Raw genomic sequence first — 22,180 nt, forward strand, 5'->3', positions numbered from 1 at the left:
TTATGGTTCTGAGAGAGTGCAGCTTCCCATCTAGAGTCTGCCCCTAGGTTCTGCTTTTTCCTAGAGGCAGAACAATTTGGATGGTTAAAGTGGAAAAGGCTTTAACGTGTGCTGGTAAAAGGTAACGTGTGCTGCTCTGCTCCCAGCTCAGCCCAAATGCCCTCTTTAGTGCCCAGGGGTATCCAGCGCCTGGGGATGTCTTGGTGCCACGTGCCCCACCCTGCCCCACGCACACAACCACCTTGGTGTAGTTCCAAGGTGTGCGTTCTTATCCATGCCAAGGATGCGTGTGTGTGTGTGTGTGTGTGTATTTACGTCTGCCTGGCAGCTTATTTTCCTTTCTTTCTTCATTTTTTTGCCTTAAAATAATATTATCTTCTTTTTCCAAATAATCACAGCAGGAATGAGTGGCCACTCCTGTAACTGGAACTGATGTTCTCAGATCTTAGACTGTTAATGTGACATCTGGAAAGAAATTCACATACTAGAATATCATGCAGAGGTAGCTCGAATCGTTGGGAAGAGATTCCTACACTTTTTTTTTTTTTTTGCATCCCCAAAGCCCAGGTGCTCAATTTAAAAATCTTGAATAAGATTGAATCCTGCTTTTAATGGAGGAAAGGGGCAGAATCTGATGGAGGTAAATAGGAAATGAAAAAAAAAAAACAAAAACAAAAACCAAGAGCCTGAAAGGAAGTAAATCAGTGGAACGGCCTTCTATCATCTGGCCCTTTATGTTGTTTTTACCAAAAGCGGCGGACTCTAATAGAACCGTACATGGAGGGAATAAATAGGCAAATGCTCAATTTAGGGGGGATTGCGCGTCTTGGCAATTTCCATTTTATTGAGGATGCGGCTATTTGTTTGTTCTAAGAACTCTCTTTTCCACAGGAGATGGGCGTTCCTTTGCCTTCTTAGGATCAGGATTCAAGTCCTGCTGATGTGTGGGATTTTTCTTGGCCACCACAATCTCATCTACAGTCATGAGCTGTAGGGCCACACCAGCTGCAGCTCCTAGTCCCTGAGCTCTGGCTAGCAGGGTGTCCCCCACTTCTTGGGCCACGTTTATTATCCCTTTGACTCCCACTCCTATTAGGAAGTGCCCAGCTTGGTGAGTGCCATTCATTTCTGCCATCACCTCGGAGACAGCTAAGCCCATGTTCTCTGCCAAGGTTTCAGGAAGAGACTGTAGCGCCTGGGCAAATGCTAGGAAGGCAGGACCATTAGGCCCTTCCAGTTTGGTGCCTTCCTCTGAAAGTCTTTTTCCTAAAGCCATCTCGGTCGCCCTAGCCCCTGGAAGCAGTCTGGGGTTCTGACATAACTGGAAATAGGCATCAATGCCATGGTAGGCAGCCTGCTCTGCACCCCGCAGCCCCTGTGGTGGCCCCCCTGAGGACCATGGTGAGGGCAGGGCTGCCTGGGCATTCCCACTCACCACGGCCAAGTCCTCTCCCAGCCCTTGCTGGTACACTTTCTGGCACTTGCCTGGCTTTAGGGGAGGAAACAGATGGGTCATCAAAGGTGTGCAGAGCACCCCACTCAGCTAAACCATATCCCTCGGGGACCCGGCTTGAGCCAACATGAGGCTGTGCTCTTGCGCCCGCGTCAGGGCCGGCTCGTCGATTTCCCCCCAAACCACGGCCACGTTGATGGCCAGCTGGGCCACTTGCTCTTCCGTCAGTTTCTCACTTCCTTTCTCAAATTTAGTCAGGTCCGCAGGACTGGAGGGCAGGGCGGTGGCCGGCGCATGTGGACGGGCGGGACGAGAGGCGCAAGCAAAGCGCGCCACCCCGGCGCCCTCCAGCACCCCAGTCACCTGGCCGCAGAGCCTCCCGGGCAAGGCCGGCCCCGGGGGCAGGCGCGCGTCCTCGCGGGGCGCACACCCCGCGTGCTCGCCTGGGCCAGCAGCCTGGGCAGGTGGTGCGTCTGGGCCGGAGCGTGCGTGTTCATCACCGCACAGGGGGCCCGGGGCCCGGACGGCCAGGCAGGGCGGCAGCGTGCGTAGTTGGGGGCGCGCGGGGCCGGCCCGCAGCAGGTGCTCGGCCTGCTCCCGCGGGGCCTCCGCCGGCAGGCCCGAAGGCCGCGCCCGCGCCGCTGCCAGGCTGCCGAGCGGAGGCCTGTCCCCGGCCGGCCGACTCCCCGGGCCCCGACGCTCGCGTAGCTCCAGCGCCGAAGGGGCCCTGCTGCCCATGGACGGCCGCGAGCCCGGCGCCCGCTGGGTCCGGGCCGCGCGAGGAGCGGCGGCAGCGGCCTCTGGGGCTCCGCAAGGGGTCGGTGCGGGCAGCCACCGAAGGCCGACCAGCCGGAGTCCGGAAAGGCAGGCGCTCCAGGCGCGGGGCAGGGACGCTCTGCCGAGGGCGCAGGCCGCAGGCCCCCCGCGCACTGATCCGAAAGGGGCCCCTGGGGCCTGCGAAGCTTGGTAGCTGGGGCAGATCTTAGCCCGATGAAGGCACAGAGTGGCACGTGGCACCAGGGCAGGCGGTGAGGTGACAGAAGGATGGCTAGTTGGGAGGCCCTGCAGGCGGGCAGACAGAGGTCAGGCCTGGCGGTCCAGCAGATGAGGGACACAGGCCTGTGCCGGGCCCAAGAGTTTCATTTAAACTTTGGGACAGGGAGAGGAAATAGGTGAAAATCTCTACCCACTTTGATGAAGTGGTGGCCCCTGCGTTGTTTTTTTTGTTGAGGGAAACTTTTGTTTCGCTTTCTTGTGCAGTACGGTGCAATACTAGCATGTTTTGTTATCTGCCCCTGTGCCCCTAGGGCCAGCGTATCCTCCGTGCTGTTCACGTTCCTTAAGGGGTCTGTTGGTCTCTCTGTCTTTGAGGTCGCAGGTATGTGAGGCGGCACTGTGTGCAGCAACTTCTCCCAGTGACAGTGATGCCACCCAGCTGGCAAAGGCAGGTCAAGGCAAGGGAGGGAAAGATGCAGACAACCTACAGACAGACTAATAGAGATGGACACAGAGGTGTGGAAATGACCAGCCTCCGGTGGTTGGGAAGGTAGTAGCCAGAGGAAGGGAGCTACGGCCCCCCCACTCTTAGCCTCGGCCCTTGTATTTCATGTTCCTTCCTGTTCTCTCTCTTTCCCTCCCTCTGCGGCTCCCTCCTGTCCTCCCATGGAACCTACTGGAGTGCAGTAGCATGCCTTATTCCCTTCCTAACACTTGTTTCTGTGGTTACTGCCATCCGCACGCAGATGACCCTCCTTCTGATGAACAGTCAGAATGTCCATAGCCGCCTGGCGCTACACCACCATACCCATGTCACTCTCGCCTCATGCCATCACTCTGTCCTCTCACAGCATCACAAGACGGGTGAGTGTGGTACAGTAAGATATTTTTAGACAGACCACATTCACATCACTTTTATTATAATATATTGTTATAATTGTTCTATTTTCATTAGTTATCATTTTTACCTCTTCTTGTGCCTAATTTGTGAATTAAACTATTGGTACGTACGTAGATATGGGAAGAAATATAGTGTATACAGGGTTTCATACTATTGTGGTCCCTACTACTGTATTTTTTTTAATTTTTAGTTTAACAAATGTTTATTGAGGATCCTTTATGTTCAGTGTAATGGAGAATATAAAGGTGACAGAAACATAGAAATCAATGGAGAAAAGAGATTTGTACTAAATGACTACAACTTCCGTAGGTGTTAGGCAGAACGCAGCTGGAAGTGATGAATACATCTGTTAAGATTAGGGGAAAGAGCACTCTCATTCAGTTTCATCTGGAAAAATCCTTTTTACTTAGTTTTATAGTAAATGTCCTTAAGGGGAAAAAAACTCTGAAGCTGTTTATACCTGTCAGGAGTCATGATTATATGGTGGGCATTATTTTAATATTTCCACAGACAAGATGATAGCAAGAAACAAAGGGAAAAAAATCACAGTGAAAGTTAAATATAATTAAGGCTAAAAAGGAGAATTTTGGAGAAAGAAATTTTCTTTTGAAAAATGAGTTGATTGCTTTTGTAAAAATGATAGCTATTCATTATAAAAGTTAAAGAGAAAAATAGAACCTAAGTGCCTTTTGGAATCTCAGCCCAGAGAAAACCACTGTTTGCATTTTCATGAACATCATTACTTTACACACATATGTATGCATAGCTAGTGTGGCTGTACACACAGTTTTATGTAAGTAGATTGTATGATACATATTGTATATGCTATTCATAACTGTTTTTCCCTTAACATTATCTTGACTGAGAGAAATGTTTCTAAGGAGATATGTTGTCTGAACACTATGGACAACTATGTTGATCTCTTGATTTGGGAGACTCCATCAGAAACAGGCTTCTGAAAGAGTGTCACGTAATGAATGCTGGTTCTGGAGGGCAAAGATGACTTGCCTGTTACTTTATACGTATGTAAGGTGTAACAACCAATACAAAATGTAGCAAAGTATGCATGTATGTATAGTTTATAGTTTCTTTTTTTAAAAGAGAAACACTCCTGTAAAGGATCATCTTAGCTTTTCTTACACTTAACCTACTTTCTCCCATTTATTTCACTATTCTACAACTATTAATTGTGCTGTTGCTGAATCATAGAAATAAAAGGTAAAGAGGGCAAATGACTACAGCTGTCTCCACTGGGCTTAGGGTAATAGGCAATTCATTACAGGCTGAGCACTGTGAGGGGGGAAGGACAGCGTCACAGACGCATCCGGGGCCATAACCACTGTCCCAGGGAGAGAGCAGTGGTCAGGGATGGATGTGAAGTGTAAAGAAGTAGGAAGTGGCCAGCTGGGAAGGGGGTGGGGTGTCAGCCCGATGAAGTCTGTTGTTGTCTCGCTTTTGGAGGGCTGGCGCTCGCTCGGGGCCAGGAGGAAGGGAGGGAAACAGGTGAGAGCTTTGGTTGGAGCGTGGCCCAGGCTCTCCAAGTCCTGGGGAGCCATGCCAAGGAATTTAGACTTCAACTTGGGTGCTCAATGGGACTGTGGGTTCCATTTCCATTGTACAAGTATATACTTTAATGTGGTGAAATCCTCACCTGCTTGACCACATAGTACAGGGGAAAGCGAGGATCTGATCATTGACCCTTAATGACAGCCTCATGAAACAGGCTCCAAACAGTACATTTTGGACTGAACATTTTGGGCCTACCTTTACATAGATCAAACTAACCCATCAAAGGAACTATGAATCTCAGTTTTACCTTTTTAACTATGTGAACATTGTCATTGTTAAATTCACTTTGGTTTTATTTATTCTTACGATAAATTGATTAGGTGTAAAATAAATGCAAATACTTTTTTATCTGTGTGAAGATGAGTTTGCATGCAGTTAATCTATTGTGTATATTTTCTAACAATATACATTTTGATCTGCTAAGATGGGTAGGCATCAACACAGGCTGTTTGGTAGTTCTAGTGGGTTAAATGTTATCCCCTGACTGTTCACATCTTTCCTGGAACCTCAGAACATGATCTTATGGGGTTGCTGCAGATGTAATTAATTAGGATGAGGTCCTACTGGTGTAGGGTGGATCCTTAATCCAGTAGGACTGGTATCCTGGCAAGAGGAAAGACACACACACAGAGATGTGTGAGGACATAGACGCACAGGGAGGATGGCCGAGGAGTGATGAAGGCACGGACTGGAGTGATGCCTCCATAGGCCAAGGACTGTGAGCAACCACCAGACGGTGAGAGAGGGTGGAACGGATTCTTGCTCAGTCTACCACAAGGAACCACCCCTGCGATTCCTTGATTTTGGACTTCTAGGTACCAGAACTGTGGGAGAATGCATGTTTGTTTTAAGCCATCTAGTTTGTGATAATCTTTTGCAGCGGCCCTAGGAATCTAATACAGTAGTCTTGTATATCCGTAAAGGAGAGGAACATACCAAAGTGTGGGGTGGGGGTGGGAAGAGTTTCTAGAAGCTGCTAACACTTGCTGGCAGAATGTTTTCTATGCATCTTCTGAATAGACATCACTGTCTGCTGGATTCTCCCACCCCTGCCCTTCCCCCTGAATCCCCAGATACACTTCTTTTAAAACTATGGTCTTGCACACAATGGATGTAAATATTTAATCTTTCTATTTGTACATTTTTCCATGTTTATTTTTCAGTTGCCTGCTTGCCCTTTTTGTGTTTATCTTGTTAAGTAGTACCAGGCTTAAAGTATAGATCCCTAGAGGGCAAGATTCGTATCTATATAAAATGTGCTGCAGAACATCTACTTATTATGCCCCATACCCTCATACACACAAATTATTTTCGAAGGTGATTATTTGGTTTATTTCATTCTGTTTCTTCCTTTGCTTTTTCTGTCATAGGTACATGGTGTGCATTACAAAATAATTTACATAAAGCAATATGAATTTTTAAAGCTAAAAATATACCATGGACTAAATTATATGAACTAATTTTAAGTGATTGAAATTCTAAAAACATTTTTCAAGCTGAAAAATGAAGGACAAAAATGGACAGCCTTATGACTACAACTTTTTAAGTATAACTTTTAAAGTAAAAATATGTAAAGTTTTGTAAATATATGAGCACAGAAATGATAAGATCTGGAATTTAAGTTTTCATTGGTCCTTCCACAACTGTAAAAGTTTGGTTCCTAAAAACCCTTTAGAATTTAAAACTTTATGGGAGAGCAACGAGAGAGGGATAACCATCAGTAGCGAAGGTATGAGAACCTAATAAATATTTTTACATTTGCTAAAACAAAGCAGAATAGATGCACTCTAAAGACCACATCACTGACATTTAAAGGCCTTTGATTAGTAAGAATGGTACTGTACCATGGATTGTTATTCACTGTCACCTGTTTGCTAGACCCTTTGAGAATCTCATTTGCTTAGTTTCATAAGACGTAGCTTTTTCTTTGTTGGAGATCTGCCACCCTCATTCTAAATATTTAATACACATTTCTGATTATACTGCATGTGTTATAAAAGATTAAAATATTATAGAAAGTCCCTGTGATCTAAACCTTCAGAGATGGTTGCCCGTAACACTTTGCTGCATATCTACCATATTTTTAAAATGCATATTTAACACATGTACTTATTAGAAAGCAGACATTCTAATTTTTTGTTGTTGTTTGATCCTTCCAGATACTTGAGCCTGCCATGGTGGTTTCAGAGCTGTGTAATATGCGTAACAGATGGACAAACCTTTGGAAAACCTTTATTTATGTTGACATGTATTCCTTAATCCTTCCTCTGCATCCTGGGTTATATTTTGTTTGCTCTGCCCATGATAACTTGATGCCAAACAGCCTGCTGTCAGTCCTTTTAAAACAGGCCCCAACTACTTGTCTGCTCACCACAGCCGAAGGACTGGAGTTATAAGGTGGGACTCACCTTCATCATCTTTTATCTTTTCAGGAACATTACTGAACAAACCTCTATTTCCACCTTTCTGGTCACTCTACCCACTTTTCTGTTCTCAGTTCCCATTTGTTCCCTTTGAAAACTTCTCTCCAGTAGGAGTGACTTGCAGTTTGCATATACTGACACTTAAATTCTCCCAAGTGCTTCAGAAGTATGTGAAGTAAATTATCCTGATAATTTTGTGCATATAAAACAGTTGGAAATGACTTCTAATTTCACTTCATGAACACATAAACATTTGTATCAGCAATCCAGTTTTTGAGAGTGTACTTTATTTAAAAGTGTAATGTGTGTGTGTGTGTGTGTGTGTGTGGAATGTAAATGGGTGAGCAATAAGTTTTAAATATGCCACTTCATAAGTATATCATTAGTCATGTATATGTTTTACTTCTATGTATAATAATCACACTTTTAATTTAGTTTGCATTTACCAAGTGAGTTTCGCCCTCCCCAATCTCACAATTCCTTAGGCTATAAATTTAAGAAACCTGAAAAAGCCAGCAGGGATGAAGCCCTCAAGGAATTCAAATAACTACCTTACAACAGACTTCATTTCAGCCATTTAAAAAACTATGGTTTTAGTCAGAATAGGCTCTGGAAATCAGACTGTATTTTGCCTAAATAGGAAACACAGGTTTATATTCTGGGTATTGGGAGGAAGGCAGGCAAACAACATAGCTGGAAAAACCAGCATACACAACATACACTGAAACTGGGCTGTGAGGATTGAAAAGTATCATAATCAGAAAGTGCCCAGTGCGTCTGGCCAAGGTATATGCCTATAAAATGATAGTTTACCCCAATCGTTTTGCAAGTGGTTGATGTCTTAGTATTTCCCAATTCAAATCTATTTTTTCATTCCTGTACACTAATGAGTAGGAGAGCACAGAACAGCGCCTTGTCGAAGTTTTAGCTCCCTACTAGAGTAAAAAAATAAATCCAGACTTCCACATTTGTAACTGTCCTTCGCGAGAAAGTGCGTATTTCAGATTTCCAGTTCTAGCCCCTTTTCTTTTGTCATTTTCAGGTACTGTGAGAGGTGGCTTAGAATACTTCGATTTTGGTCTCTTCATCACGACACACTGGACGTTACAGTCAAGTTGCCGGGCTTTTATTGTTTTCACCAGCGTTTTGGTTCTCCAAACAGCATCGTTCTTTTTGCCTGACGGCTTTGTATGCCTTTCTGAATCATTTTAAGAGTCCTCATAACGAAACTATCACTAGCATCGCGTAGCAACGAAGTTGCGCTCCATTTCTTTTTCTCCATAGACTCGCATTAAAACGACAGCACGCGGAGCGTCAGCCCCAAGTCCCCTGGGGCTCCGGTCCACGCGCGGGAGGGCAGCGCGGGGCACAGGCCGTGCGGGGCGCGGGCAGCACGAGCCCCGCCGCCCGGCGTCACGGGAGCGCCACGGCCTCTCGCCCGCCTCCGCCGTGCACTGCCCGGCCCCGATCCCGGACTCCGGTCCGCAGCTTGGCCCTCTCCCGAGCCGGAGCCGGAGTCTCGGCGCGGCGGGGTCGCCGCGTCAGAAGAGGAGGGAGCGGGGGCGGGGGAGGGGCGGTGAGGTCAGCGGCGGCGGCGCGTCCGCGGGCGGCGCATGCGCGGAGCGAGCCCTGTGAGTGGCAGCGGTGGCGCGCGGGGGGCGGCGGGGCCGAGCAGTCGGGGAGGGGAGGGGAGGGGAAGGGGCGTCGGGGCGGGGGCGTCGCGGCGGCTGTGTGTGGGCGAGACGGCGGCGAGTTTGAGAGGTCTGTGGTGCGGGGCGCCCGGGGGAGACCCGGCGCGGCCCTCGCGCGACGGCCACGGCCGTGAGTGTGCGCCTGTGTGTGGCACACGCACACCCGCAAAACTTCCTCCTCCTGGCCCGGAGCGCGGGCGCTGAGGGGCCGGCGCTCGCGCAGCCCGGAACCCACAACAACAACTGGAGCAGCTGTCAAAACTTCGCCGCCGCCGCCCGGGCTGACGCGGCCGGCGACCCGCCGCCCTCGCGCCGCGGCCCCGCGCTCCTCCCCGCCGCGGCGGCTGGGGGAGGGGCAGGGCGGGACCCGCGGCGCCCCTCACGCGCGCCCCGCCCCGCGCCCCGCAACGCCCGGCCCCCGCCCCGCCCGCCGCCCGCACCTCCCCGCCCGCCGCCGGCCCCTCCCTCCCCGTCCGCCCCGCCCGCGGCCCCCCGCCCCCCGCCCGGCCCCTGCGCGCCGAGTGCGCGCGCCCGCGCGTATGTGTGTGAGTGCGTGTCCTGCTCGCTCCATGTTGCCGCCTCTCCCGGTACCTGCTGCTGCTCCCGGGGCTGCGGGAAATGCGAGAGGCTGAGCCGGGGAGGAGGAACCCGAGCAGCAGCGGCGGCGGCGGCCGCGGCGGCGGCGGCGGCGGCGGGAGGAGCACCCCAGGAGGAGGACCGGGATCCATGCGTCTTTCCTGGTGACTAGGATGTCGTCGGAGGAGGACAAGAGCGCGGAGCAGCCGCAGCCGCCGCCACCACCCCCCGAGGAGCCGGGAGCCCCGGCCCCGAGCCCCGCAGCCGCAGACAAAAGACCTCGGGGCCGGCCTCGCAAAGATGGCGCTTCCCCTTTCCAGAGAGCCAGAAAGAAGTAAGTTGAGTGTGAGCGAGCCAGGCCGGGAGCCAGCGGCGGCGCCGGGCCGGAGCTGTCACCGCGCGCCGGCCCCGCGGCCCCCGCGCGCCCCCGGTCGCCCCCGCGGGGTGGGGGTGGGGCGCCGGCCGCGCGTCTCGGCCCCGGGCGCCCGCCGCCCGCCCCGCGCCGCCCGCCGGCCTCCCCGCGTCCGCACGCCCGCCGCCCCGCCGGCTCCCCGGCCCGCGCCGCCGCTCCCGCACTTTACTTTCTAGTTTGGCCCTCGCGCCGTGCGTCCTGGGTGCTTCTCTTAAATGGAGAAATTTCTGGCCGACTCCTCCCGGCCCAGCCGGGCCATTTAAAAGCGAACGCGGGCACGTCTAGGGGTCCAGGGCCGGTTTATTGTCAGCTGCGCGGCGGCCGGCGCCGGGACGCGGGCGGAGCTGTCAAACGCCGGCCAGGTGGTCTGCGGCGGGCAGAGGCGGACGGAGAGAGCCGATGCTGCCCCTCTTTGTCAGCTAGTTGCGCCTTTAACTTTTCGTGCTCCCGAGCCTCCGCTTTGGTTCTCTGATGATATGTTAGGAAGTCGTTTGAGTTCTTCCTCCCCTCCCCCACCCAGCCGCCGGCCCGGCCCCGAGCAGCCCCGCCGGGGGAGCCGCGGGCCGAGCGGAGCGTGCGCGAAGTTTGGGAGAGTAGCCGGTGTGGCCGCACCAGCCGGTCGCGGAGGGCATGTCTCCTCGGAGCGGGTGCGGATGTAAAGGCTGCGCAATGCCGTGAAGAGTCGCTCCGAGCTTCCCCGGCTCAGGACTAGCTTTCGTTTGTGTCGGGGCCGTGCGCTAGCACTGTGTACCCCAGGTTATACGGTTGCCAGAGGTGTCTTTCGACAAAATGGTTCTACGGCAACTTTGGAAATTAAGAAACGTGTTTTAGTGCTCAGCTCTCGAGGCTCTGGAGGGTGCTGTGCAAGACCCGTGAATCTCTTCCCAAGTTGTGGAATGGCGTGTATCGCGTACTCATTTCATTCTATGATCGTCTCGTTGGGCAGTTGGTAGCGGAAGGGTGTACTGGGACGCGGGGGGAAGCAGCAGATTCATGGATAGTCAGGTTTTGTTTGTTCGGGCGCATTCATTGAGTAGTGTTATTGTCACGTTTGGTGATACAGAGTAAAAATAGTAGTGTCAGTGAAGCAGAGCAGGGTTGTGAGAGACCCACGGAGCCCTCGACAGGATGTGTTCTTTTTGGCCTTGCTGTCCTTTTACTGTGGAAATGATTCAGGCCCTTCAACTTGCCTCCATATTTTATTGCCAGTTCTTACCTAGCTACAACAAATCGTGAGGGAAACAAGTACAGGATATGTATACATTATTGCATTAGCTTCTTTGTGAAACCGAGTTAAGGTTGTATTGTAATGTAGTGCACTGTAATGTAATGTCTGGTATAAAATGCCATTATTACCGTATTTACTGACATGCGGAGAAGGAAGGTGGAGTTTTAAGTAATTTTAAACTTCTTAGACACTTTTTTTGTATCTTTTAAAGCAACAGAAAGCAAACCATGTTAGAATTTTAACTTGATTGCTTCCCATTTTCATTACTGGGTTTCTTTTGGAACATGAATTTGTCAGTTATGTGTTTTAGATTTGCTTTTAAATTATTAGTCTAGAAATGATAGACCTATCTGTGTTGTCACTCTCCTCACCCATACCCATGCAAGTGTGTGCGCGTGCACAGATACGTGCGTGCGGGCACACACACACACACACACACACACACACTTCCCCTGAGGTTGAAAATGAGCTCATTTGTATTAGTGCAGCTCTTGTGTGCACCAGAAGAAAAGTTAAGTTTTAGTGTATTGCCACTGTATTATTTTAATTTTCATCTCTCATATTATGAAGAAAAAGGTAGCTCTTTAAGAAGTTTGAAAGTTTCCGCAGAATGACTCTAACAGTATACAAACATCAACACTTTGGAAAATGTTTAGAACAATTCTAAGTCTTAAGAATGTTTCCTCTCTTAGATTTGAAAACTGGCACAGAATCCCTTATAGGAAATTAAATCCAGTGGTAACTTTGCGGGTTCCAGACTATTTAGTGAATTCTTTAAAATTAGGTGTGTCTTTGGAGGGGAATGGAATCTATTTTAGAACAAATGGAAACTAATATGTGAAATGGAAAGCAAAGAGAAATATTTTCAACATAGTAATGTTTTCAACACAGAAAAGACCCTGTAGTTAGTTGAAGTGAAGACCCTGAAAGGGAAGCTGATGCATAACACATGTAAATTAGGTTTGGAAACACTGCAATTACATGGAATTGCAAATAATTACGTGAAAATTAATATTCTTTGTGAAATGCAATGGAATGAACTAATGAAAGGTTTTTTAACTTGTCCATGTTGTTTACATGGTCCCTGAGTTGTTTTACACTAGAGAAGATGACTTAAGGCACTATATATATATATATATATATATATATATTTTTTTTTATTAAGGTATGATTGATATACATACACTCTTATGAAGGTTTCACATGAAAAAACAATGTGGTTACTACATTTACCCATATTGTCAAGTTCCCCCCATACCCCAATGCAGTCACTGTCCATCTGTGTTGTAAGATGCCATAGATCCACTATGAAGGCACTATATTTTAAAAGTGAATTAGTATATTTATCTTTGGATTAGAAAAAGGTAACCATGCACTGCTATTAAATTTTCTCTGAGTTTGAATTTTTCTGAGTTTGAATTACACTTTCTGTGAGTTTGAATTTTTGAATTTTTAATCATTAGGTAAATTATCTTGTTTCATCATGTTAATTTTTATATTTTATCACATTAAAAATCATTGGATATATAGTTACTGGTTATACTCTATTATTTTAAAATTATGCATACTACTTAATATCAACAATTTTAAACTGAAGTTATTGATCTTAGAGGCAGAGTTTGAAAAGTAGGTATATAAATTGGGATTTCCTATTTGTACAAATATCAGGAGGAACAGTGAAATTTACATTTGGCTAAAAGTTCTCCTTAACAGTAAGGATTATGTTAATTATTTCGTTATTTGGTGTAGCTCACTATCTTTATCAGAGGTGCAGGTCTTCCCAGTGGTGAAAAAGCAGAAGCTCCTGCTGCAGGGTAGGCACATACTAGAGATCTAATTGTATTTCTGTTAATGTTAAGGAAAGTCTTCCTGAAGTTTTTTATTTTATTTTTCTTCCTTAGATATATGGTCATATTACTAAATTGGGAAGCCAAAGAAACATTCTACCATATTTTTTACCAAGTCAATAAATTTGATGTTAGGGATGACGTGGGTGCAGGGGTGGCACAGAAGCAGCAGGTGGTGGGGATAGGATTTCGGAGGCACTATCCTTGACCCTTTTAAATAAACCCTTTATACCCTGAAGCACTTTCTTTTCAGTGGGCAATTACTATTATTAGAAAGATACCCGGAGCGTTATTGTTGAAGAAAAATCGGGCACAACCAGTGATATCATGTAAGAGATCAGCAAACACCTGGCTTTGCTGCAGGTGATCGTTGCTCTTCTATGTTTGTAAGACCGTTCCCCAACAAAAGTTCTCATTTTCATAGCTGTGAACTTGAAATAAGTAAAAAAAAAAAAAAAAAATATATATATATATATATATATATAGCATTATAATATATGCAGTTTCATGAAACAGGTATATTTGAATCACAATTATTCATACTTTTTGAGATAATGCAAATTTATAATTTTATGATAATTTTCTTATTTTTCAAGAAGTTAGGTAAATGGAAATTTTTGGTAATTACTGGTCTCTGGCACTTAAAGGGCACCAAAATATTTTAATTTACGTGAAAAGCCAGTCAATGGCAGCCTCTCATACCTGTTAGGCGTTTGTTCTTCAACCTGACCTCTTTGTATTTTGCTCTTGTTCTGTTGGTCTTTTCATGGAATTTTTAGTCTTTAAAAATATGTTTTTAGTCTAATGTACAATTTATATTCATTATATAGGTTATTAATACGTGATAAACATGGATTCCCATGTAAATTTAAAAGTTTCAGAAGTTTATTTTCCCATTCTGAAAACAGTGATTTAATACATTTTCCTATTTCAGTTAATTCTACCATGACAGATTTATAGTCAGTTTGCAAGGTGACAAGACACATTGCCCTACTCACACTCCCCTTTTGTAAAACTGCACTTGTTTCCCAGGCCGTGTTTCCTTTGGGCAGATAGCATTGTTCAGCCGTAAATCCTTAAGCCACTTCAAGTTATGATTGGGGGGGCTTCCATGAAACTTGTTTGACCTTCCAAAATGAAAACTGTCAGTTTCCATTACAGAGAACATTAGATGCTCTCTCTCTGCTCTGGCTTGGTGGGGAGGTGTGAGACACCCTTGATAGGATATGATGAAGTGTTTGATCTGTGAGATGTTTGGACTGGACATAATTTTTAGCTGATACAGAGTAAACTTTCCTGTTAGAGCATGTATGTGTTTCTTTCTTTTTTCTTTATTGTTTTGGTCCATCTTCTAATTTCAACAAGCTGAATAATCCCTTCTCTCTTCAAAAACTTTCTGCTGCAATGTCTATTTTCAGAACTTTTTGGCTATATAAGTTTTAAAAGTTACATAGAATGAATTTATTTTCCTTCCTTCCTCCCTCCCTCCCTCCCTCCTTCCCGATTGATGGGCTTCAAATAAATGTATGCTTGTGGTTAGTGTGAAAATTTAGTAGACCAATCTTGCGTTTGTCATTGGAAGTGTTAGTCTCTCTATTGGCAAAATTTGAAGGACTTAAGAACACAAGGAAGGGGGAATGACACAGCTCTTTTTGCACTTTCTCTAGAAAAAGCCTCATGTAAAAGATAGGAAAATTGTTTGATTTTGCTTCTGCTGTCAGTTTTGTGATAGCAGAAATGCTGAAATTAGTTTAAATCCAAGAAATACTCCTCCTGTAACTTTTCATCTTTTATTTGGCATGTTACTCAAAGAGCATACAAGTGCTAAATATGCGCTGGGATGGACAGTCAACTCTGAAAGGAGGTTCGCTGTGGCCACGAGGGGTCCGCAAAGATATGGAGGAAGCAGTACTTGAACTAGACTTTGAAGGATTGATAGGAATTAGCCAGGTAGTGTGAGAATAAAGTGAGAGTGTTCCAGGTAGCAATGTGAATAAAGTTATTGAGGTGGGAAGCTTAGAAGGTGTTTTGGTAAGTGTAGCTGTAGAACTCAGGCTTAATGTGGGGGTTGGGGTCAAGCTGTGATGGGCCTTGAATGCCAGGTAATGAGTTTGGATTTTATAGTCCAGGGGTTATAAACAGGGACAGGTAGGTATGGGTTACATACAATTCGTAAGATCTGGAACAACAGCTGACAGTTAAGACCAAGGGTTGGGGAGAAAATGGTGAGGAACAATGGCCTGGAGAGTCCTAGGAGTCTTTATGCCTTGCTCAGATGTAGCCAATAGATAATTCTGGCTTGTGGTTGCATGTGAGACTGTGAGATGTTTCTAGATACTGTTTTTTTAAACAGAGGCTGGAAACTTGGATTTCTATGTGAAATCTCTTGATTTTTAAGTGTTTTCAATTAAGATCTAAAACACTGTTTGGGACTACAGTTTGTGGTATAGGCTTAATCTGTGGATCTATAGCTCTTCAACCTCTGCTTTATGCCCAGGTTATTTTACTTTATTGTTTAAGTTATAAAAGTAGATATTTGCAGTCTTCCTGAGGACAGGAATGTTATTAACTTGCTTTGTATTTTTTTTACTAAGATATTATTGATACACACTCTTATGGAGGTTTCACATGAAAAAACAATGTGGTTACTACATTCACCCATATTGTTGTGTCCCCCCATACCCCATTGCAGTCACTGCCCATCAGTATAGTAAGATGCCACAGAGTCACTCTTTGCCTTCTCTGTACTACGCTGTCTTCCCCATGATCCCCCCCACACCATAACTTGCTTTGTATTTTGGGTAGCATTTTATACAGTTGGTGTAGGTACTGTCTGTAATACTTGGTGATTTGATGATGGCTATTTTAGGAAAACCACCCTGGTAGCATGAGGAGAGGAGTTACCTCGAGGCAGAGGTAATTCCAGGTGAGAGGTGCTCAAGGCAGAGGGCAGACTGTTGGTAGTGTAGATGGAAAGAAGAGATTTCAGTCAATGCCGAGGAAGAATTCTGAAATTTCTGGCATATATGTCTAGAAGATAGAAATGTCCTGGAATATTTTGAGATGTAGGATTGGGGTTTAGAAGCCAGAATTGGGGAGGTGATTAAAGTTGTGATTTACCTGAAATCACTGAGAATATGGAGTGTGGAGCTAATAGAAGGATTAAGATGCTTAATTACTCTTAGGAGATGGGGGAAAGGGAGACCAAGAAAGCCTATAAAAATGAGAAAGGAAATCAGAATGTATTCCCAGTACAAATATGCAAAGATGCTCACGGAACAGAGAAAAGAAAACTGGTAGAGAAAAGTTGGCAGCATGGGAATACCCATCAGTGGACGACTGTGTGATTTTCGTAAGGATGGAGAGGGGGATCTGTGGGTCCCAGAGTGGGAGAATGTCTACGACACATTTGCTGACTTGAGGAAAAGGTTTCCAAGAGTTGCAAAGCAATAAGTTTGGTACTAACTCTATTTTGTAAAGAGCACACAAACCCAGACTATGTATATATTTCTTGCATAGAAAATGATTTGGAAGGATACATAATATTAATATTTCTGAGTATATATTTGTACATCTGTGCAATTAAAAAGCCGATAGTTAAAATATATAAAACTATATATTTCATAGTTTAAAAATATAACTATAATCTTCTTTTAAAAATGAGGAAACCAAGTTCTGAAGACATTACAGATTCTGGAGCCAGGATTGCCTGAATTCCTGACCAGGTTCCCCTACTGGTGAGCTGTTTGACCTTGGAAAGTTACTTTTTTGTGCCTTGATTGGCTCATCTGCAAAGTGGTCACACTAGCACACCTGGTTTAGGATTGTTGTGGATTAATATATATGTAGATTTTAGGACAGTGTCTGACACAACCCAAGTGTTATTTAAGAGGCTCTGTATAAGACTTTACTATTACTGTATTGCCACTGTCATCAATGATCACCAGCCAAGTGTTCGCCTGATGTCATAGAACTTGTTAGTGACAGACACATGATGAGATGCTGAACTCTAAAAATGCCCTGGCATAAAATAATGTAGTAGTTACTGGGGATGGGGTGGGTGATAAAGATTTCCTTTCAGTACAGCTGTCCCTAATAAAGAGAAAAAGAAGATTAAAAAGCTAGGTCAGTAGAAACCTCTATAGACTGTTTCTTATTATGAGTAACACACGACAAACAGCCAAAGCAATTCCCTAGAAGCTGTATATGTAGTAATGTTATTACCAGAATCATTTAAGAAATTCTCATTACCCAAACTTCTGAATGCTGTTGTAGTGATCATTTTCTATTACAACTCTGCTGACCATGGTTTTATAGTAAGTCTCCCTAAAGAGACACTATTAGGTGGTTTTAAAATGATTTCATATGTGTCTTTTATACTGGGTCACTTTTAATCTTTACATGTGAGTGTAATCCATGTACATGAGAAGCAACATAGTAGAGGATCGTAGTGAAGTCTTTGTAGTTTTGTTCTTAATTCCATCTTTTAGTGAAGCCTAGAAAGAAAAAACTTCATTGATTTCCTGATCTTTGGGTCCCAATGACATGCACCATGTGTTTGGAGTAAGCATCCAGTTGTATATAAAAATAACACTGAAACATTTAAAGAATAACCATATTCTTTACCTTTAAACTCTCATCACTGAATAGTTCTGAAGTATTTGTTTAGTATGGCCAAGTTTTTCTCTTATTGGACTTACATACTTAGTTACAGAATATTAAAACTAGATGAGAAGTCCCAAAACATTTTTTCCGACCTCTCATTTTATAGACAGCTGAGCCCTAGAGAATTAATAGCATGCTTGAAGTCGTATAGCAGGGTGTTAGCCTGTACAGCTAATAAAGGGGGGGAAGGTAGTCTGTTACATTGGTGACCCTCAATGAATAATGCCTGCTGGTATTCATGTTACTGTATTGTCACCTTTCCATGTATCTTGGCTAGTCCTGTGATTCACTTTAACCAGTAGAATGCAGCAGACATGACACTGTGCTAGTTTGGGGCCTAGGTTTTAAGAAGGCCTGGCGCTGCATGCTCAGGAGCCTGAGTCCCTTTGGCGGAAGGTAGGCCACGCGCTGCTGGAGAGAACATGCAGAGACCGAGGAATTCTGGGGCTGCGTGGAAAGAGAGATGCTCACCTCTTCTAGTGCCCCAGTGGAGTTCAGCCCCTGGTCAAATTGCCCTCTTAACACGGCTACAGAAAGTGACCACTAGTAAGTCCAGCAGAGGAACCAGCCACCTGAGCCTGGCCCAAGTTGCAAAACTATGAATAAATAAAATGGTTGTTGTTTTAATTTTTGTGTATGTGGTGGTGGTTTGTTATATAGCAAGCAACTTAGAATGGAAGCAGATGGTTTTATGAGTTAAGGTACTCTATGAACAAAAATATTTGAGATAGAAATCATGAAAATCATTATTGTTTTCCAGCTTTTTACTGAGATAAATGAAGCTGCCCCCTACTCTCTGCTGCTCATTTCTCTAAGGTATTTTGAAATAGAAATGGGTTTTTATTACTGGGCAGTTTATTTGGTATTTAAAAATGTAGTTGTCACCGTGTAGATTGGACTATAATTAGATAATATATAGTGAAAAAAGATACATATGAATATAAACCTTCAGAAAAGTATGATTTTACTTTTTTCACTTAAACACAGATCTCACATATATTTGGAGTCTCACAGATTCTGTGTCAGAACACTTGGCTTCTATTACTGGTCAGGATTAGGGTTGTTTTTATGTGATAGAAAATGACAAAATAATAGTGACTTGAATAGGAGTGTTTATTTCGCTCTCAACAAAGTCTGGAGGGTAGGGCTGGTATGATCCCTCTGTGCTGCAAAATCATCAGGGACTCTTAACTCAGTGCTTGGGCATTTCTGAGGTGTGGCCTTTGCCCTCAGATTCTGTGATGACCACCGGAGCCCTGAGTCATCATATCCAAGTCCCATGAAGTAGAATGGGCGAAGAGTAGACCAAGGCCACTGTCTCTCTTTTTAGCACACTCTGTTAAGAACCATATGCTTCAGCCTGTGTGTAATTGGCTGGAACTCAGTCACATGGCCAGGCGCAGCTGAAGAGGAGGCCGAGACGGTAGCCCTTTAGCTGAGTGCTTCGCTGCCTAGAGTAGACCTAGAGTGTTGTTGCTGAGGGTGGGAATGGGCACGAGGAAGCAGCCAGCGGTCCCTACCACCTCGAGGACCTGGTTTATCTCCACAGGGCTAGGTGTCTCTCGTGTGAGAAAGATGATACGAACCACTTGGGACGGCAGACAGATGTCATTTTGGGGCCAGCCCCAGTAGGTTGGTAGCGACTGCGTGCCGTGCACTCTGTTGGACCCTGAGTCCCTAGTTGTCATCCTCAGCAGGTGAGAGAGCAGTCGAAGTATTTATTTTGGGCAAATAGGGGAGTAGTAGCATGCTGCCATTTATATACTACCCTGTGCTTCTTTGTCCTTTTTACGTTTAGTACTTCAGTTTTTAAAGTCTTAATTGTAAATATTTGATTATTCTGCTAATTTTTGGATCATCTTTTGTTCTTACAAATATCTTAAAATGCAGGCCATATTTAAAAACTTTGCTAATAAACCTGAGCCCCAACTTTGTGTAGGACATTCTCAAAACTCGAAATGGGGGTGATGCTAAGAAACGCTAAACTCCTTTTGATGTTTATGTCAGAATATCTAGAATATGCTGGGGTGAAAAACGACCTAACTTAATTTCTTTGGGGCTTCAGTCAACAGTTCTTGCTCATGCTATACATTCATCATTGGCTGGCTTGGGAGCCTCACCTCTACAACATCTACACATAGGCTGGGAGGCACCGTCTCTGTCCCTCCACAGTTGCCAAGGCAGGAAAAAGAGAACATGGTAGATAGTGCCTTGGTTCTGAAAGATTCTCTAGAGGTGCTGCGTGTCAGTTCTGTTTACATTTCATTGGCTAAATAAGTCACATGACAGCACCTGACTTCAAGGAGCAGGGAAGTGAAATCTTACATTTCTGAAGGGAGAAGTGGAAATATTTGGTGAAGAGCACACAGGGTAATGTTTATTTTAGTCCAAAAATTCATATTTGACTTGGAAGTATGTTTTGTTACCTATAATTGAATATGACCATCTGGTAGACTGTACTACAACATATTAATTAAGGGCATGTATTTAATAGTACTATTAAATATAAAAAAAATTTTCTCGAGGTTGAAATAGGAGGCATAGGACTTGGACTGCTGATTCTTTCTCTACTGAACTTCATGCTTTCTTCCTTTCTCCCACCCACATAAAAGGAAAGAAGGAATCAGATATTAAAATTGCCATGTAATGTCAGTGAGATATTGTAGTTACTTAAAATCTGTTTTTCTCAAAGTAAGTTCTGAAAGCGTATGTTTATTTTCAGCGAGGGTGACTTTGCCTATTTGTTTTCTATTAGTTACCCAAGGAAGATATTACTGTGCATCTACTATGCACTGTACACTGGAGAAACCAAAGCGAGGCACAGTCTCTACCCTCTGTTTCTACCAATTCATCACAAACTATAATAGAAAACCACAAATCCTGTAATGAAAGATTGTGCAAAGTACTAGGAAGCTTAGAGAAGGAAGAACTGAAGGCAGGGGAATTGAAAAAAGAAGACATCTGAGTTGAGTCTCGAAGAATGAAAACATACTCTTGAAGAGAATGGGAGGAGTGAAGAGCTGCGAGCACATGGCCTTACGGGAGAAGCGCTGCCTGTGCTTATGTCATCTCATTTGATACTTAATAGGCACATGAAATAGAATCATTTGTTCCAGTTTCACAGATGAAGGAGCCAAGTTTCAGAAAGATCACATCGTTGGTAAGTGATTGAGTCAGGTTTTGGATTTGGACTCTGGTCTTTGCTTTTGAAGAAACTCCAGCTCAATTTTTAGCTATAAAATGAATAAAGTTGGAGGATCAAATGTATAACATGGTATGTGTAATTGATGACACTATATTATATAATTGAAATTTGCTAAGAGAATAGAACTTAAACGTTCTCACCAAAAAAAGATAAATATGTGAAGCAGTGGATGTGTTAACTTCCACGTTGTATATGTATATCAAATAATCATGATGTACACTTTATAAATCTTACAATTTTGTCAGTTACATCTCAAGCTGAAAAAAAAGGTCCAAAAAAAAAATATGTGAGAAAATGAGGAATGGAAAGTGAATTGGGAAATTTGAATTTTTATTGTAGGCAATAGGGAGTCACTGAAGATTTTAAACAGAAGAGTAACATTGTATCTTGGCTAGAAAAATAGCCTTGACAACAACTGGGAAGATGGTATACAGGGAGTTTGTACCCCATTTGTCTTCTTACAAAAACCAGAATGAAAACCCAAACTGATGTACTCTACTCTTTTTCATCAAGAAATACTTACCTAACTTTCATTTTTAGAATATCCAACCGCGAACTAGAAAGAACCTCAGAATCATCTATTCCAGTGTTTTCAGTTTCTAGGTTAGGAAATGAGGTGCCAATAGGCAATTTTGATATCTGAGATTACACTTTAACATCAGACCTCGGCCCTTTTGCCCCTAACTGGTACTTATTCCGTGCTCCATTAGCTAACAGCCAAATGTTTAGACCTATGCCTGGAACAGTGTCTTTGAGGTTCATCTGTGTTGTTGCACATGTCAACAGTTTATTTATGTTGAAGATTATTTCATTGTATTGAATGTACACGTTTTGTTTATTGATTCACCAGTTGATGGACATTTGGATTGTTTCCAGTTTTTTGTCTACTTTGAATAATGCTGCTATGAACATTTGCTTAAATGTCTTTGGACAAGTGTTTTCATTTCTCTGGGTAGATGCCTAGGAATAGAAATTGCTTGGTTATGTGGTTAGTGTATGTTTAACTTTTTGAGAAACTTCCAAAGTCCTCCAAAATATCTGCACCATTATACATTCTCGTTAGCATTTTTTGAAGGTTCACATCCTTGCTGATGCCTGGAATTGCCAGTCTTTTGATTTTAGCCATTCTTGGGAGTGTGTAGCAATAACTCACTGTGGTTTTAGTTTGCATTTACCTAATGATTTATGATGTTGAACAGCTTTTCAACTGTTTA

At 44.3% G+C, this 22,180-nt stretch overlaps 3 protein-coding genes across 27 annotated transcripts in view; 2 read left to right on the plus strand and 1 right to left on the minus strand.

The window, feature by feature from the left end:
* XRCC2 (X-ray repair cross complementing 2) overlaps positions 1-8,972 on the plus strand; it is a 184,371-nt gene extending 175,399 nt beyond the window's left edge. The window contains exon 4 of the mRNA XM_073238182.1: positions 7,079-8,972. Within this exon, the coding sequence (XP_073094283.1) occupies positions 7,079-7,086 (8 nt within the window). The 3' untranslated portion in view covers positions 7,087-8,972. The remainder of the gene's footprint in view (positions 1-7,078) is intronic.
* On the minus strand, positions 572-4,906 carry CCT8L2 (chaperonin containing TCP1 subunit 8 like 2). Its single transcript, XM_073239844.1, is given in 4 exon segments — positions 572-1,379; positions 1,381-1,435; positions 1,438-2,515; positions 4,631-4,906. Coding segments are annotated over 4 exon segments (1,932 nt in total). The 3' UTR covers positions 572-856.
* Positions 8,973-9,558: 586 nt separating the features above from the next.
* The window catches only part of KMT2C (lysine methyltransferase 2C), a 277,314-nt gene continuing 264,692 nt past the window's right edge, over positions 9,559-22,180 (plus strand). For 19 of the 25 annotated variants that reach the window (XM_036999218.2, XM_036999225.2, XM_036999228.2 and 16 more), the window contains exon 1: positions 9,560-9,943. In XM_036999218.2, coding sequence (XP_036855113.2) covers positions 9,783-9,943 — 161 coding nt within the window. In that variant the 5' untranslated portion in view covers positions 9,560-9,782. Of the gene's footprint in view, positions 9,944-20,516; positions 20,922-22,180 lie in introns of all 25 variants that reach the window. The other 6 variants (XM_036999224.2, XM_036999223.2, XM_036999222.2 and 3 more) reach the window with 2 other exon arrangements.

This window comes from Manis javanica, chromosome 6 (genome assembly GCF_040802235.1).
Source record: "Manis javanica isolate MJ-LG chromosome 6, MJ_LKY, whole genome shotgun sequence".
Taxonomy (NCBI): domain Eukaryota; kingdom Metazoa; phylum Chordata; class Mammalia; order Pholidota; family Manidae; genus Manis; species Manis javanica.